At 45.0% G+C, this 16,305-nt stretch overlaps 1 protein-coding gene across 1 annotated transcript in view; it reads left to right on the top strand.

The window, feature by feature from the left end:
* The window catches only part of NBEAL1 (neurobeachin like 1), a 150,919-nt gene that overhangs the window by 58,410 nt on the left and 76,204 nt on the right, over positions 1-16,305 (top strand). Inside the window, exons 14-15 of the mRNA XM_045033167.1 lie at positions 13,292-13,424; positions 15,288-15,407. Coding sequence (XP_044889102.1) covers positions 13,292-13,424; positions 15,288-15,407 — 253 coding nt within the window. The remainder of the gene's footprint in view (positions 1-13,291; positions 13,425-15,287; positions 15,408-16,305) is intronic.

Genomic DNA, 16,305 nt, shown 5'->3' on the forward strand with positions numbered 1-16,305 from the left:
CCAAAAAATAAAAAATTATGTGCACAATATTTTAAAATTCTGCAAATTTTATTTGTCAGTAAATGAATGTGGCTTCAGCATAGCAGTGAGGAGCACAGGCCACTGGATGCATTGAAGTGGAAGATCACCGTGCAGCTCCCACCTCCCCCAGTATAGGGACTCAGCAGTGAGGATGCACCTGACCCTGACACAGTGCAAGGGCTGGGTCTGTCCCAGAAACACCCTGGGGCCCTGACCCTCTGTGCCAGGTGCACCAGATGTGGGTCGGCAGGCTGAGCCCAACAGGATCCAAGTGTGGAGGGATCCTGTGTGGGGTGAGAGGTTTCTGTGTGGGGCAATATGAGTGTGGACAGCTCAATGGGAGAGCTGGATTCAAAGGGGCTCGTTGGGGGGTTCTGAGTGCAGGGGCAATGGGACTCTGCAGGGGATCCAGGTGATGGTGTTGGGCTCAGCGGTGGGGTCTGGGTGTGTGGGAGATGGGATTTGGCAGTGGGGTCTGGGTGTGGGAATTCGGTGGGGGGTCCAGGTGCAGGGGGAGTGGGGCTTGATGGGGTGGGGGTCCAGGTGTAGCTGGTTGGAGCTCAGTGGCGTGGGGATCTGGGTGTAGGGGCGCCTGTCAGAGGGGTTCAGGTGTAGGGGGCAGGGTGAGGGTTCGATGGGCCTGCTTAATGGGGGAGCCCGAGCTGCTGCCGAGGGGATGCCGCATGCCAGGATCCCACTTCCCCCCATGATTCCACTATCTCCTTTTCTTCTCCATCTCCCTCTCCTCGTGCCCACATACCCCTCCCCCTGCCCTATTCCACTGCCCTTCCTTCCCCACCCCCTCAGCCGCCTTCCCCTGCTTGCCCAGCCTCACCGCGGGAACTCACAGGTCCACAGAAAATAGGAAGGCTCCCAGAACACAGAAAGGGAGCACAACTGGCACTTGGACCCAGGAGGCTGCGTTCAGCTGCAGAGTCAGCAGAGCCCGAGCTGGGCAGCTCTGCGTTTGCAGAAATGAGGAGGGGCAGGGGGCAGTGGCATGAAACCCTGTGCGCCCCCCCATGCCTCATCTCTGTCCCCCCCAAAACTGCACACATGGTTGCATCTCCCTGCCCCCGCAATGCTTCCCTGCTGTTTTCTGCAGGGAAAAGCAGGAAATGTGTGTGTCTGGGGGAACGTACGTTTTCTGCTGCGAGCGCGCAGTCCCGCAGAATCCCCCCAGGAGTACAGTCACTGACACACATGTATACTTAGTCCTGGTTCCCCACAGCGGTGATCACACGGGCACGCATGCCCAGCCCTCCTCTCCCATCTCTGAGGCTGCTGCAGGTACACTGGAACAGACGCGCTGCCTGGGCTGTCAGGGAAGAGGCGCGTGTCCCCTGGAAGATTTTTTTTGCATTTTTGCAGGGGGCACAGAAAAATGCGGGCCATATGAATTCTGGGCCCTTGCATTGGCACAGAATCCCCCCAGGAGTAATACCCCACTGGATATGTCCTTCGAGCTTGACTGTGAACCACTGATGATTACTCTCTGGGAATGGTTTTCCAATCAGTTATGCACCTACCTTGTAGTAGCTCCATCTAGTTTGTTACCCTGTCAAAGGAAGCTATTAGGTTAATTTGATGTGATTTGTCCTTGGCATATCCATGTTGACTGTTATCCTCTTATTATCTTCTAGGTGTTTACAGATTGCTTGCTTGCTTATTTGCTCGATTATCTTTCCGGGTACTGAAGTTAAGCTGACTGGTCTGTAACACTAGAGGTTATCCTTATTCCCCTTTATATAGATTGGCACTGTATTTGCTCTCCACCCAGTCCTCTGGAATCTCTCCCGTCTTCCATGAGTTTTTGAAGATAATCACTAATGGCTCAGATACCTCCTCAGTCAGCTCCTTGAGTATTCTAGGATACATTTAATCAGGCCCTGGTGACTTGAAGACATTTAACTTGTCTACAAAATTTTTAACTTGTTCTTTCCCTATTTTAGCCTCAAGTTCTACCTCATTTTCACTGGCATTCACTATTTGGTAGACCATTGATCACTACTAACCTTTTTGGTGAAAGCGGAAAGAAAAAAGGCATTTAGCACTTACGTGACTTCCACATTTTTTTATTATTGTCTTTCCCCTCTCATTGAGTAATGGGCCGACCCAGTCCTTGGTTTTCCTCTTGCTTCTAATGTATTTGTAGAATGTTTTCTTGTTACCCTTTATGTCTCTAGCTAGTTTAATCTCATTTTGTGCTTTGGCCTTTCTAATTTTGTCCCTATAGTCTTGTGTTGGGTTTTTTTTGTATTAATCCTTCATAATTTGACCTAGTTTCCACTTTTTATAGGACTCTTTTTTGAGTTTCAGATCATTGAAACCTGGGTGGTCTCTGGCCATACTTCCTGTCTTTCCTACGCAGTGGGATAATTTGTTCCTGTGCCCTTAATAATGTCTCTTTGGAAAAACTACCAGTTCTTTTGAACTGTTTTTCCCTTAGACTTGCTTCCCCTGGGATCTTACTACCAACACGCTGAGTTTGCTAAAGTCTGCCTTCTTGAAATCCATGGTCTTTTTATTCTGCTGTTTTCCCTCCTACCATTCCATCGAATCATTTATCATTTCATGATCACTTTCACCCAGTCTGCCTTCCAAATTCTCAACCAGTTTCTCCCTATTTGTCAAAATCAATTCTAGAACTGCCTCTCTCCTAGCTGCTTTCTCCACCTTCTGAAACAAAAAATTGTCTCCAGTGCATTCCAAAAACTTGTCTCCAGTGCACTTGTTGGATAATCTGAGCAAGCTGTACCCTTCTATACCAATATTCCAGTCATGTGTGTTATCCCACCAAGTCTCTGTGATGCCAACTTTGTCATAGTTGTGATTATTCACTGTATTTCTAGTTCTTCCTGTTTATTCCCCATACTGCTTGCATTAGTATACAGACATCTAAGATACTGATTTGATTTCCCCTCTATGTTCCCTCTTATCTTTCTCTCATCGTAGCTGTGATTGCCCATGCTCCCCCCCCAGATTCTGACCCTTCACCCAGGTCTTCATGTTTTTGACTTACCTGTGGGCTTTTATCTCCTGTCAAACCTAGTTTAAAGCCCACCTCACTAAGTTAGTCAGTCTGTATCCAAAGATATTTTTCCCCTTCCTCAATAGTCCCCATCTCTGCTCAATAGTCCTTCTTCCAGGAACAGCATCCCATGGTCAAGGAAGCTGAAGCCCTCCTGGTGACATCAGGGATTCACCTCCAGGATGCCTTGGTCTCTGTTTGAACCCCTACCCTCGACCAGAAGGATTGAAGAGAATGCCACCTGTGCCCCCAACTCCTTCATCCTTACTCCCAGAGCCCAGCAGTCACTTCTGATCTGTTCATGGTCATACCTCATATGTATGATTAGCATGGGTTAGCAGTCAGAGGGCCAGATGGTCCTCAACGATCCCTCTAGAAATAAGTATTGCAAGAGGATAAAGTAAAATCTAATAATAAATTTGTATAGGTATCATTGAAATGTAATAGCACTGGTGACATTTCTAGTCAACATCATTATTGTCATCTTTTTCATTGTGATATTTATCAAGAGTGCATGGGAAGAGGAACCAGTTTTCGTTGCCTTGGTGCGTACGAAGTTCTGTGCAGGGAATTTTGCTCTGACTGAAAAGACAGTTGATTGTGCAGCAACACCTACTGGTACAGGCACAAATAAGGTCTTATAGAAGCTCAGATGCCATTGTGCCCTTGAAGAATACAGGAAGTAGTTCAGCATACACATTTTTCCATCCATGTTGGAATGGTGAACCAATATACAGCTCACCTGTGTGCGAAGACACCCAAATTTTTGTTCGTCAAGATGCTTTTTTGAAATGCTCTTCAAAACTGTCCTCACATGGTGGGAGTTTGGCCAGTGACTTGTCTTTTTTTGATGGCTAGATTTAGGCACCAGCAATTCAGGTCTCTGTGGGTCTCCTTTTCCTTCTCGCTCTGATCACACAGCACTACTGCCAACTTCCTTGCTGCAGAAATTCTGACTTGTCCATTATTTTCTCCCAGTTTGGCAAGATCTCTGAAGCAGTAAGCTCCTTTTGTTTTCACATTAAACACAATTTTTTCCCAGTACCAAATAGGGATGGTACAGAATTACATCCCATTCATGCATGTGCTGCAGGAAGTATGTTACAGAAATCAGGAGTGAGTGCATCACAAATTGCATGCACTGATATGAAGCGACACTTGTCAGTTTTGCTAGAAATGGTGCCTGTTTCAATCCACGTTATCTGTGTGTTCATTTTTGGAAAGTAGTGAACATCAAGGATGAAAACATCTGTATCAGGTGGCCTCCTTACTATGGTTCTTTTGACACCAAGAAACCCAAAAGCCATATTGACACATACTGCATGCAGAAGCATCCTTGTGTCTTCTTCCTCTTGAGTACTATACAAGTCTTGGGCTTCTTCACCACCTCTACTAGTGATGGACTTCGCTACTTCACCATTTGAAAAGCCTCCAGCAAGAAGGAGTGTTTGTGTTGAGTGTGCTCCTATGCTCTCAGGTGCTTTTTGAACCCTAGATTCACAGAGGAATTTTACAAGTGACTGCTTGTTGGATGCCATGTGTAGAAACTTTTCCATGGTGGCACAGAGGGCATCCACCAATCACCTGGTATTTCTTGCATCCAATCTTAGATCATGTCCAGCACTGTCTTTCTGCAGTTTTCACAGAGTTACTGTTGTCATATCTGTCAGACTTTGATTACAGAATTAGCGTTGTCAGCTGCTTTTAGGACCTTCCTTCAGTACTTAGCAGCTGGTTCATTGAATGTGGGAAATTTGTCTCCAGCTATCATTTGTATGACAGCCCTGGAATCTCTGATCTACACTGTCCTGGCATCTCCATTTCTTTGTTGTGTGCTTTTAGCTCATGGATTCTTTCTGCTTAGCGCTTCCAGCTGATGTCCTAATTGAACTTGGTTTTTATTGTTCCATCAGCATGGAAGAGGAACATAGGCACAGACCCTATTGGGTGACTAAGAACAGTTCCCCTTGAAACATCACCGCTACAACTTGCTAAGGACAAGGCTCTGCAGAAAAAAAACTTCTGAACTGACAGCTGCTGTGATTTCTCTTCCCTTGCCTCTTACATTTGGTCATCTTGGCCATATCAGTAAATGTTTTGATGCCAGATTTCTTGACTGGGCTATATGTCCCATCAGAATCAAGTGCACCTCTTTCAAATCTCTCCATTTGTTCTTCACCAACATCTTCTGTTTTCAGTAGAGACTTGTTGTGTACATCCTATGTTACATGCAGTCCAGTAGATATGTTGATAAGCGCCACAGGATATGATTGTCATATAATAAGATCTGTAACGTGCTCTTTTTCCCTCTTAAGTGAGAAGGCAAGACTAGTTTGTGGACTTTTTCTTCACTATTTCTTGTTAGGCCACTTCTTTCTCTCATAGCCTTTGCATATTCATAATATGAAGCTGTGTATTCCCATCTTTAGCAGTAATACTGACCTATGCATAAGTGTCACTGAATTAAAAAGCTAGTTCCTAGACTATTTCAAAGGCTAGCACTGCATACATAGGCAATTACAAATTAAAACATTCTAGCTGGCAGACTAGATGCTACATTGTATCTGCAATAGCTTAGAAATGAAGCAGCATTATATTAATACTTCAGGTTCATTTATATCTACCCACTATGCTATACAAACTGTGGGCATGCATTCTACTGCTACTGGTACACAATCTTCAGTGTGGGACTGATGTAGTCAGCAAATTTCAACGGAAAACTATAGATAACAGTTATCACTTCTGAGATACTTTGACAATTAAGAATATGTGATGTCAAAACATTTCATGGTAGTATATTAAGGACAAACACAAAGTACTCCACTTAGGAAGGAACAATCAGTTGCACACATACAAAATGGGAAATGACTGCCTAGAAGGAGTACTGCAGAAAGCGATCTGGGGGCCTTAGTGGATCACAAGCTAAATATGAGTCAACAGTGTATCGCTGTTGCAAAAAAAGCAAACACAATTCTGGGATGTATTAGCAGGAGTATTGTAAGCAAGACATGAGAAGTAATCTTCTGCTCTACCCCGCACTGATTAGACCTCAACTGGAGTACTGTGTCCAGTTCTGGGTGCCACATTTCAGGAAAGATGTGGTCAAATTGGAGAAAGTCCAGCAAAGAGTAACAAAAATGACTAAAGGTCTAGAAAACAGGAGGGAAGATTGAAAAAATTGGGTTTGTTTTGTCTGGAGAAGAGAAGACTAAGAGTATGTCTACACTACAAGAGTAGTTCAATTCAACTTAATTCGAATTTGTGGAATCGACCTTACGAAGTCGAATTTGTGTATCCACACTAAGGACACTAATTCGACTTTGTGAGTCCACACTAACGGGGCCAGCGTCAACTTTGGAAGCGGTGCACTGTGGGAAGCTATCCCACAGTTCCCGCAGTCCCCGCTGCCCATTGGAATGCTGGGTAGAGCCCCCAATGCCTGCTGGGGGAAAAATGTGTTGAGGGTGGTTTTGGGTAACTGTCATCATTGAACTGTCAATCATGCACTCCCTCCCCGAAAGCGCCTGCGGGCAATCTGTTCGTGCACTTTTCTGGTCAGTGACAGCGCGGACGCCACAGCACTGCGAGCATGGAGCCCGCTGCAGTTATGGCCGTTTTCACCTCCTTGCACCTTATCGTCCACCTCTTCCACAGTCAGCTGCTGAGAAATTGGGCTACTTTTCAATGGTGCTGCAAGCACTGGTGGACCATAGGGGACGTTTTACCAACATCAACGTCGGGTGGCCAGGCAAGGTTCATGACGCGCGTGTTTTCAGGAACTGTGGTCTGTTTAGACACCTGCAGGAAGGTAGTTTCTTCCCGGACCACAAAATAACTGTTGGGGATGTGCAGATGCCTATAGTGATCCTTGGGGACCCAGCCTACCCGCTAATGCCCTGGCTCATAAAGCCCTATACAGGCGCCTTGGACAGCGACAAGGAACTCTTCAAGTACCTGCGAGCAGCGTGACCTGTGACTGTTCAGTTTCTTTACAGAGAAGCTGAACCTGCCCCTGTTTCTTTACCCAGTTACCGTTGACTATCCTCTGCAGTTACATACCCCATTCACCCCGTTTCCCCCACTTCTAACACACGTGTAAAAATAAAATACATGTTCCATTGTTACTTAACAAAGGTTTCATTATTAAGGACTTTGCATTAAAGGGTTGAAACTGGGACGCAGACTGTGCTGCGTAGGGTGTGCAGTGATGTAAAGACTGCCTCTAAACTCGAGGAATGACAGGCTCCTGCTCCTAAAACGGTCCGCAGTGCCAGACTGGTTGTTTCAACGGAGCCTGCCATCCCTCCTTTTTGGGATTCTGTGTGCGGGGGCTATGTGACCTTGGCGGAGGAGGATGGATACAGATTCCTCTGCTGCGTGACTCTGCGGTCCAGGACAAGGACCGCTGCATAAGATCTGTAACTGCCCTCCCCGGCTACAAAGTCACGTACCCCCCCACCCACAGAGAACCTGGAAACCACCTCCCATACCAACCAGGGTGCCTACTGACTGCACTGTGTGTGTGACCTGCTGCTGATCCTGCCCCCGTGTCTGTACCCTGGTAAAGGTGACCGTCCTATGCAATTACCAACCCCCTTCCCCACCCCCCCTTCAAACACAGTCTTCTGTAAAAAAAACATGACGGAAACAGTAATTAACAGCAAAGTATTTTTAATAATTAACTAGACAGGGGATGAATCTGGGATTGGGGCTTGGGTGAGTCAGGAAGGGAAGGACTTCTCAAAATTTAGGGTATGAGAGCTTTTGGGTACTTGAGCACTCTGCTGGAGTGCAGTGACAGTTTTCACGGCCCCTGCCGCCCCTCCTTCTGGTTATTTTGGGTGAGGGGGGTATGGGACTTTGTGGCGGGGGAGGGCGGTTGCAGATACACTGCAGGGGGGGCTCTGTCTTCCTGCCTGTGGTCTTGCAGAACATCCACAAGGCGCCAGAGCGTGTCCGTTTGCTCCCTCATTAGTCCAAGCACCGTTTGAGTCGCCTGCTTGTCTTTCTCACGCCACCTCTCCTCCCGTTCGCTGTGTGAGCGCTGGTACAGAGAGAGGGTCTCCCTCCACTGGCTCTGCTGGTCCGCCTCGGCTCGGGAGCAGCCCATAAGTTCAGCGAACATCTCGTCCCGTGTCTTTTTCTTTTGCCGCCTAATCTTTGCCAGCCTCTGTGAGGGGGATGCTGTGGCAGGTCTGGAGACAGTCGAAGCTGTGTGAGGGGAAAAAGGGAGTGAATTCCTTGCAAAGATACATTTTTGCGAACAATGAACACAGTCTAGTCTGTGTCTGTGAACAAGAGCATGCACAGCACCTATCTCGTGCGCACTCCTGCTGCAGGCAATCTGGAAAGCATAAACTCTGCCCCTGTCCCACCCCATCGCAGTGTCCCCCGACCCTTTGAATTCTGGGTTGAGATCCCAGTGGCTGATGGGGCAAATTTCATTGTTGCGGGTGGTTCTGGGTAAATGTAGTCACTCATTCCTTCCTCCGGAAAAGCAACAGCAGACAATCATTTCGAGCCCGTTTTCCCTGGATTACCCTGGCAGACGCCATAGCATGGCAACCATGGAGCCTGTTTTGCCTTTTGTCACTGTCACCGTATGTGTACTAGATGCCGCAGACAGAGGCGATTCAGCAACGCTACACAGCAGCATTCATTTACTTTTGCATGACAGCAGAGATGGTTATCAGCCATACTGTACCATCTACCATGCCATTGTAAATTGGCAATGTGATGACGGTTACCAGTCGTATTGCATTATACCTTCTGCTGCTGTCATAGGTGCCCCTGGCCGAGATCAGCCGGGGGCGCAAAAGACAAAACTGGGAATGACTCCCTGAGTCAATCCCTCCTTTATGGTATGTAAAAATAGAATAATTCCTGCATAGAATATGGGGCAAGTATAGTAGAGATCCAGTGTATCAGAGAACCAGAGAGCACAGCCGCTCCATGTCATATTATGCAGGAATGATGAGCTGCATGTCATTCACAGGGGGTGCTCCTGCAACAACCCCACCTGTTGCTTCCCTCCTCCCCCAGCCTTCCCGGGCTACCGTTGCAGTGTCCCCTGATTTGTGTGCTGAAGTAATAAAGAATGCAGGAATAAGAAACAGTGACTTGTTAGTGAAATGAAATGAGGGGAAGGCAGCCTCCAGCTGCTATGATTGTCCAGACAGGACAGTAAGCAGTGTGGGGGAGAGGAGAACAGCATCCTGCTGCTATGACAGTCCAGGCAGTACAGAATCTTTTCTTTACACATGAAGGGCGGGGGCTGATGGAGCTCAGCCCCCTGTTGCTATGATGAAGACGGTTAGCAGGCCGTCTACTTATGGGCTGATGATGAGGACGGGTACCAGTTGTATTGCACTACACCATCTACCGCAAGGCTGATGATGACGACAGATATCAGTCATATTGCACCGCCAGCCACCCATGAGGCGGGGGGGGGAGGGGGAGGATGCTACAGTACAGTGCTGCAGCATCGCGTCTACCAGCAGCATTCAGTACACATAGGGTGACATTTAAAAGAGTCAAGAGATGATTTTTTTTCCTTTTCCTTCTGGGAGTGGGGGAGGGGGGTACATTGACGAGCTATGCCCTGAACCGCCGCGGACAATGTGTTTGACCGTACAGGTAGTGGGAGCTCAGCCAAGAATGCAAATGCTTTTCAGAGACTGCAGGAACTGTGGGATAGCTTGCGTCCTCAGTCCCCCCTCCCTCCATGAGCGTCCATTTGATTCTTTGGCTTTCCGTTACGCTTGTCATGCAGCAGCGTGCTGAGTCTCTGCTACGCCGTCTGTCTGGAGATTTTTTAAAAATACTTTGGACCAGGTGTAACATTACAGTAATTCCCCTAATTAGATGCAGGAGTCTCTGAGTGAGATCACCCTGAGGACGGTCACTGAAGGAGATAGAGAGCACATGCTGCGTGAAAGCCAGCACAAACCAGGGGCCTATGCAGCCATGCTCGGGGAGGCAATGCTCCCTGAGTACCTCATGAAAGCCTGGCGCGGAAAACTGTGCTACCACGGAGCACCCAATAAGGCAGCTCTCCCCAGGAACCTCCTGCGGAGGCTTTTCGATTACCTCCAGGAGAGCTTCGTGGAGATCTCCCAGGAGGATTTCTGTTCTATCCCCATATATATAGACCTCCTTTTCACACAGTTCAGATTCCTGTTCCATTAATAATAAAAGTTTACATGTTTAAAGCACTTACCGACTGATCCTTCCCCTGAATCAGGGTCCGGGTTAACGGCCGGGGAGGATTGGTAGGGGATCTCCGTGAGGGTGATGAAGAGATCCTGGCTGTCGGGGAAACCAGCGTTGTAAGCACTGTCGCCTGCCTCGTCCTCCACAAACCCTTCCTCATCTTCCCCGTCCGCGAACATCGCCGAGGAACTGGCCGTCGACACTATCCCATCGTCAGAGTCCACGGTCACTGGTGGGGCAGTGGTGGCAGACTCCGGAGCGTCCATTTGCCGCTTTGGTCTTGTGGTAGCCTTGTCTCAGGTCCTTGATTTTCATGTGGCACTGCGTTGCATCCCGGCTGTATCCTCTGTCTCTCATGGCTTTGGAGACCTTCTCGTAGGTCTTTGCATTCCGTTTTTTGGAGCGCAGCTCCGAAAGCACAGACTCCTCGCCCCACACACCGATCAGATCCAAGACTTCCCGGTCAGTCCGTGCTGGGGCCCTCTTTCTATTCTGAGATTGCATGAACTCCTCTGCTGGAGAGCTCTGCATCGTTGCCGGTGCTGCTGAGCTCGCCCCGATGTCCAACCAGGAAATGAGATTCAAACTGGCCAGGCAGGAAAAGGAATTCAAATTTTCCCGGGGCTTTTCCTGTGTGCCTAATCAGAACAGCCAATCTCGGACTGCTGTCCAGAGCGTCAACAGAGTGGTGCAGTGTGGGATAGCTCCCGGAGCTACTAAGGTCGATTTCCGTCCACACCGAGCCTAATTCGACATGGCCACGTCGAATTTAGCGCTACTCCCCTCGTCGGGGAGGAGTACAGAAGTCGAACTAAAGAGCCCTCTATGTCGAATTAAATAGCTTCGTGGTGTGGACGGGTGCGCGGTTAATTCGAATTAACGCTGCTAAATTCGAATTAAAGTCCTAGTGTGGACCAGGCCTAAGAGGGGACACGATAATAGTTTTCAAATATATAAAAGGTTGTTTACAAGGAGGAGAGAGAAAAATTGTTGTTCTTAACCTCCGAGGATAAGACAAGAAGCAATCGGCTTAAATTGCAGCAAGGGCAGTTTAGGTTGGACATTAGGAAAAACTTCCTAACTGTCAGAGTGGTTAAGTGCTGTAAGAAATTGCTTAGGGAGGTTGTGGAATCTCCATCATTGGGGACTTTTAAGAGCAGGTTGGACAAACACCTGTCAGGAATGGTCTAGATAATACTTAGTCCTGTTCTGAGTGCAGGGGACTGGACTAGATGACCTCTTGAGGTCCCTTCCAGTTCTATGATTCCAAAATGTTGGTATTTGCCGTATTTGTCATGTTAAACAGCTTCACCATCTCTGGGGAGGGTCTTGCCCATGCAAAACCAATACAAAGTCTTTTAATACATTGTTGTTTGGTAGCTTTGACCAAGAAGCACCGTATTAAGGTGTTGGAATTAATTTAAACAGTAAAAATTGTAAGTACAGTCATTTCGCAGTGTTTCTGGAATTGTGCAAAAAAAGAGACTTTTTCATTTACCTTACAGCACCACTTGAGAGCTCCTCATTATACCTCATCTAAACATACATAAAATAAGCTTTCAAATTATGTGTGGTATGCATGTGTGTAGGATGGGTACATTAAACTCCCAAGGTATGGACCTTTTTGGAGAATTGCTGCACACTTATATAACTTTCACTTAATATAGGTGCACCGTCTGCTTATTCTGTAAGTGCCATGATTAATAACAATTGTAGTGAAAATGCTTCTCATAATAACAACATTTGAGGGACTGTAACAGGCTTTGACAATAATTTTTTCACATATTTTTCATAATGAAGTGTTCAAGGTATTAAAAGAGCCTAAAGCCAGGTCTGCACTAGATAACCTGGCAAGCCTTCCGAGCGTAGCCTCTACTGGCAAAGAAGTGATTCTGTCAATATATCTTATACCAGTTGGGTGAGCAAAATAAGCTATACCAGCAAAAGCACTTTGATGCCAGTATACCGCATCTACATTTGGGCTTCTGCCGGTATAGAAATATTGCAAAAGATTACCCCACCCCCACTCCCGTGACATTACTTTACCAGCAAAAATTTCAAGTGTAGACCTGACCAAAAAATTCCCTATAATAATTTCAAACTTCATGCAATTTCTGTCAAAATCATAGAATCTCAGGGTTGGAAGGGACCTCAGGAGGTCATCTAGTCCAACCCCCTGCTCAAAGCAGGACCAACACCAACTAAATCATCCCAGCCAGGGCTTTGTCAAGCCTGACGTTAAAAACCTCTAAGGAAGGAGATTCCACCATCTCCTTAGGTAACCCATTCCAGGGCTTCACCACCCTCCTAGTGAAAAAGTTCTTTTTCCCTAATATCCAACCTAAACCTCTCCCACTGCAACTTGAGACCGTTACTCCTTGTTCTGTTATCTGATTCCTTAAAAAGTGTTAGAAATAAAAGCACGAATATAACAGGATAGTGACTTTTGTGTATAAAGTAAATTTAGAAAAATACTTCCTAATTCCTATAACAGGAGCCTCCAAAATGTCCCAAGTAAACATAGTATTGGCAAATTACCACAAGTCTAAAGGCAGCCTTTTACTTCACCCCTCCTTACAAAATGGCACAGATTGAAGCCTAGATTCATCTTTATTATAGAGGTGTTGCTTGCAGAGACTGCAGTCCCCCACATGCAGTGCTTTATATTGAAACCAGCATAAACTCTCTGGATCTAAGCTGAAACGTTACATGCTGGAACCAAGGTTTGCATCTCCATGTAAAAGGTGAAGATGGCTACAAACTTCTTTGAGAACACTGGACCACTTTTGTCCTGCACACCATGTTTTAGGCTTCCTTGTGCCTACGGTTTACTTGTAGTTGTTTGTTTTTATTAAGTGAACCAGAATGTCACTTTGAGGATCCTTTTACTCATTAGATATGACTAGTGATGATGGAATGTTTTCAGGCACGCTGAACAATTTAAACAGGTTTTGTACTGAATTCACGTACTGCTAGATACCTTTCAACAGTTCTGATAAACTATCTCATGGATTTTTCATTCTGTAGCTTTTTTACAGGAAGTGGGATGGGTTTCGAGGCCTTCATTACCTGCTCTGGAACGCTGGTGGTTGCAGTTTGCACAAAGAGAGAATATGCAACAGTGATGCTGCCAGAGCATTGTTTTTGTGATTCCCTCTGGGTAAGATCTGCTACTTGCTACTTAAATGTACTTTGTTTAGGACAGAATAGCCTTAGCTAAAGAGAAGCAGCTGATAATCTTAACAAGTGAGTTAGGTTTTTTTCTCTTGAATAAAGACACGTTCCACTTCTAAAGATAAGGCCTAATCCTTAAATATGTGAGTAGATCTTATTGTAGACTTATTTGTTTGATAGGGTTTTGAGGGCAGGATGAGGGTATGTTCCTGAGTGTGATTTAACAGTGAGAGGCTTTTAGGAGTTGCTGTTTTTATTTATCAGCTGGCTGAGGTAAATTGTTGTCTCCATTTAATAATGCTGCTGGCTTGTGGAGTTAATGTGTTCATTAATATTTATGCTATTGCATGGTTATTGTAAGTCTAATTATTGTCAGGGGGATTAGAAGTTTTGTATATGTTTTTTAATGGTAAATCTAAATAAATGTCAATGTGGCTACTTAGCCAAGTAATGATTACAGGATAGGATCTGTAATCACAGAATCATAGAAATGTAGGGCTTGAAGGAACCTTGAGAAGTCAATTCCAGCCCCTTGCATTAAGACAGGACCAAGTAAACCTAGATCATCCCTGCCAGGTGTTAGTCCAACCTGTTTTTAAAAACCTCCAATGATGGAGATTCCACAACCTCCCTTGGAAGCTATTTGATAACTATAAGAAATCCTTATAGTTAGAAAAAATGGCTAATATCCAATTTAAATCTCTCTTGCTGCAAATTAAGCCCATTGTTTCTTGTCCTTCCTTCAGTGAACATGGAGAACAATTGATTGCTGTCCTCTTTAATAGCCCTTTACGTATTTTAAGACTGTTAAGAGATCCCCCCCATAATCTTCATTTCGTCAGACTGAACATGCCAGGTTTCTTTAACCTTTCCTTATAGGTCAGGTTTCCTAAACCTTTTATCACTTTTGTTGCTCTTCTCTGGACTCTAATTTCTTCATATCTTTCCTAAACTGCCCAGAATTGGACACAGTATTCCAGCTGCGGCCTCAGCAATGCTGGGTAGAGCAGGATAATTGCTTCCCGTGTCTTAAATATAATAGTTCTGTTAATTTTTGCTACTGCATCACATTGTTGACTCACATTCAATTTGTGATCCAGTATAACCCCCCCCAGATCCTCTTCAGCAGTACTAACATCTAGCCAGTTATTCCCATTTTGTAGTTGTGCATTTGATTTTCCTTCTTAAGTGTAATACTTAGCTCTTGTTTTTATTGAATTTCATCATGTTGAATTCAGACTGATTTTCCAATTTGTCAAGGTCTTTTTGAATTCTAATGATGCCCTCCAAAGTGCTTGCAACCCCTCCCATCTTGGTGTCATCCACAAATTTTATAAGCATACTCATGGTTACTGTCTCTGCAATCTCTGTAAAGGGGCCGTTTCAGTGTTATGGTAATTCTCTATTCCTTTGACTTTTTTAAGGAAAAGAAACATAAATGCAGCTGGATCAGTTAGATGGCTCCTGAATGGTGGGATGTGTTACGGGAACTTCTGAAGTTTATAAACTATAATTTAGTTCAAAGTCTAAGGCTTAGAAAATATGAATAAGTTACTCTGTTGCCCCATCCCTTCCTAAGGCTGTATTTAGGGACTGCATTGCATTATTATGAAGGGCATCACATATCTTTTTTTTCCTCCAAAACCTTTTTGTAATGTACACTTTTTTTAAAAAAAGGAAGGCATTGATTGATACTTGATCTAATCTTTCAGTGATGCTATAAAAGTTTCCTGTCTGCTATAATTTCTTCACCCATTTAATGGTAGCAATGTTGGGCAGACATGCAGAATTGTTTTGTTGCATTTTAATAAGAACCTAATCAAACTGTACTGTTATATTGCCTGTCCAGCACAACATAACTATTGTTCATATGCCTGGAAAGAGGCCCTTTGGTCAAAGCTTTGTCTACATCTACGTCAATGGACAACAGAAGATCTCTGCCCCACTTAGATTTCCTGCGATGAATGAAGTAAGTCTGTTCTTCCCATCAGACCACTATCCTAGGGATTTCTTACAGAACAAAGGTTTGTAAAATGGCGGTCAGATAAAACTAAGGAATAAAAAGGGAAAATGGGTCATCTGTGATTAAAAACATGACAGAAACTGATTAGCAGTTTTCATTTTTCAAGTGTTGAGGATAGTTAAGCTCATCCCCAACATGTCTCTTTGGGTCATCTCAAATACAGCAGAATAGAAGAGGACTAGATGTTGACCAAGAATTATCTTTTGATGGTGGTTCAGTGGCCTGTGTAACCTTATGTTAGCTCCTTTTTTTAAAAAAAACACTGTCACAATTAGCACTAACTGCCTCCCTTGTTGGCAGTCTTGCCAGAGAGGATTGTAGATTAATGCACAGCGGAGAACTACCGTGTCTCACGTAGTGGTTCTCAGTACATTTGAGAGCACGCAGGAAGTTTGAGTAATCTTGCATGTGACACTGTCTGTGCTGTATTTGGTTAGGGGAATACATTAATAGGGACATTTCTTTTCGGTGCTGTTAACTGATCATTTCTACATGCTAAATACTAAATTAACCTTAATAAGCACAAGCCAATAGAATGCCAAAATGATTATATGTAATATGTGGATGCTGTTGTAAACGGTTGCTCCTTTTTGTGGAACAAGTCAGTTTTAAACCTGGATTACAATGTTATGATACTGAGCCATTATTTTTATTTTTATAGGCCCCCGTTCTGCAATCCTCCTTGGTTTGGGGCATATATTCGTATGAGTAGTTCCATTGACTTCATTATGACTTACTTGCATGACTTACGTGCTTCCTGTAAAGGTTGAAGAATCAAGTACTTAGTTATTAAAAGCAAACATAACTGCTGATTGTAAGAGAAAACTATTGATTTTTTTATGCA

The sequence above is a fragment of the Mauremys mutica genome, chromosome 10 (assembly GCF_020497125.1).
Source record: "Mauremys mutica isolate MM-2020 ecotype Southern chromosome 10, ASM2049712v1, whole genome shotgun sequence".
In the NCBI taxonomy this organism is placed as follows: domain Eukaryota; kingdom Metazoa; phylum Chordata; order Testudines; family Geoemydidae; genus Mauremys; species Mauremys mutica.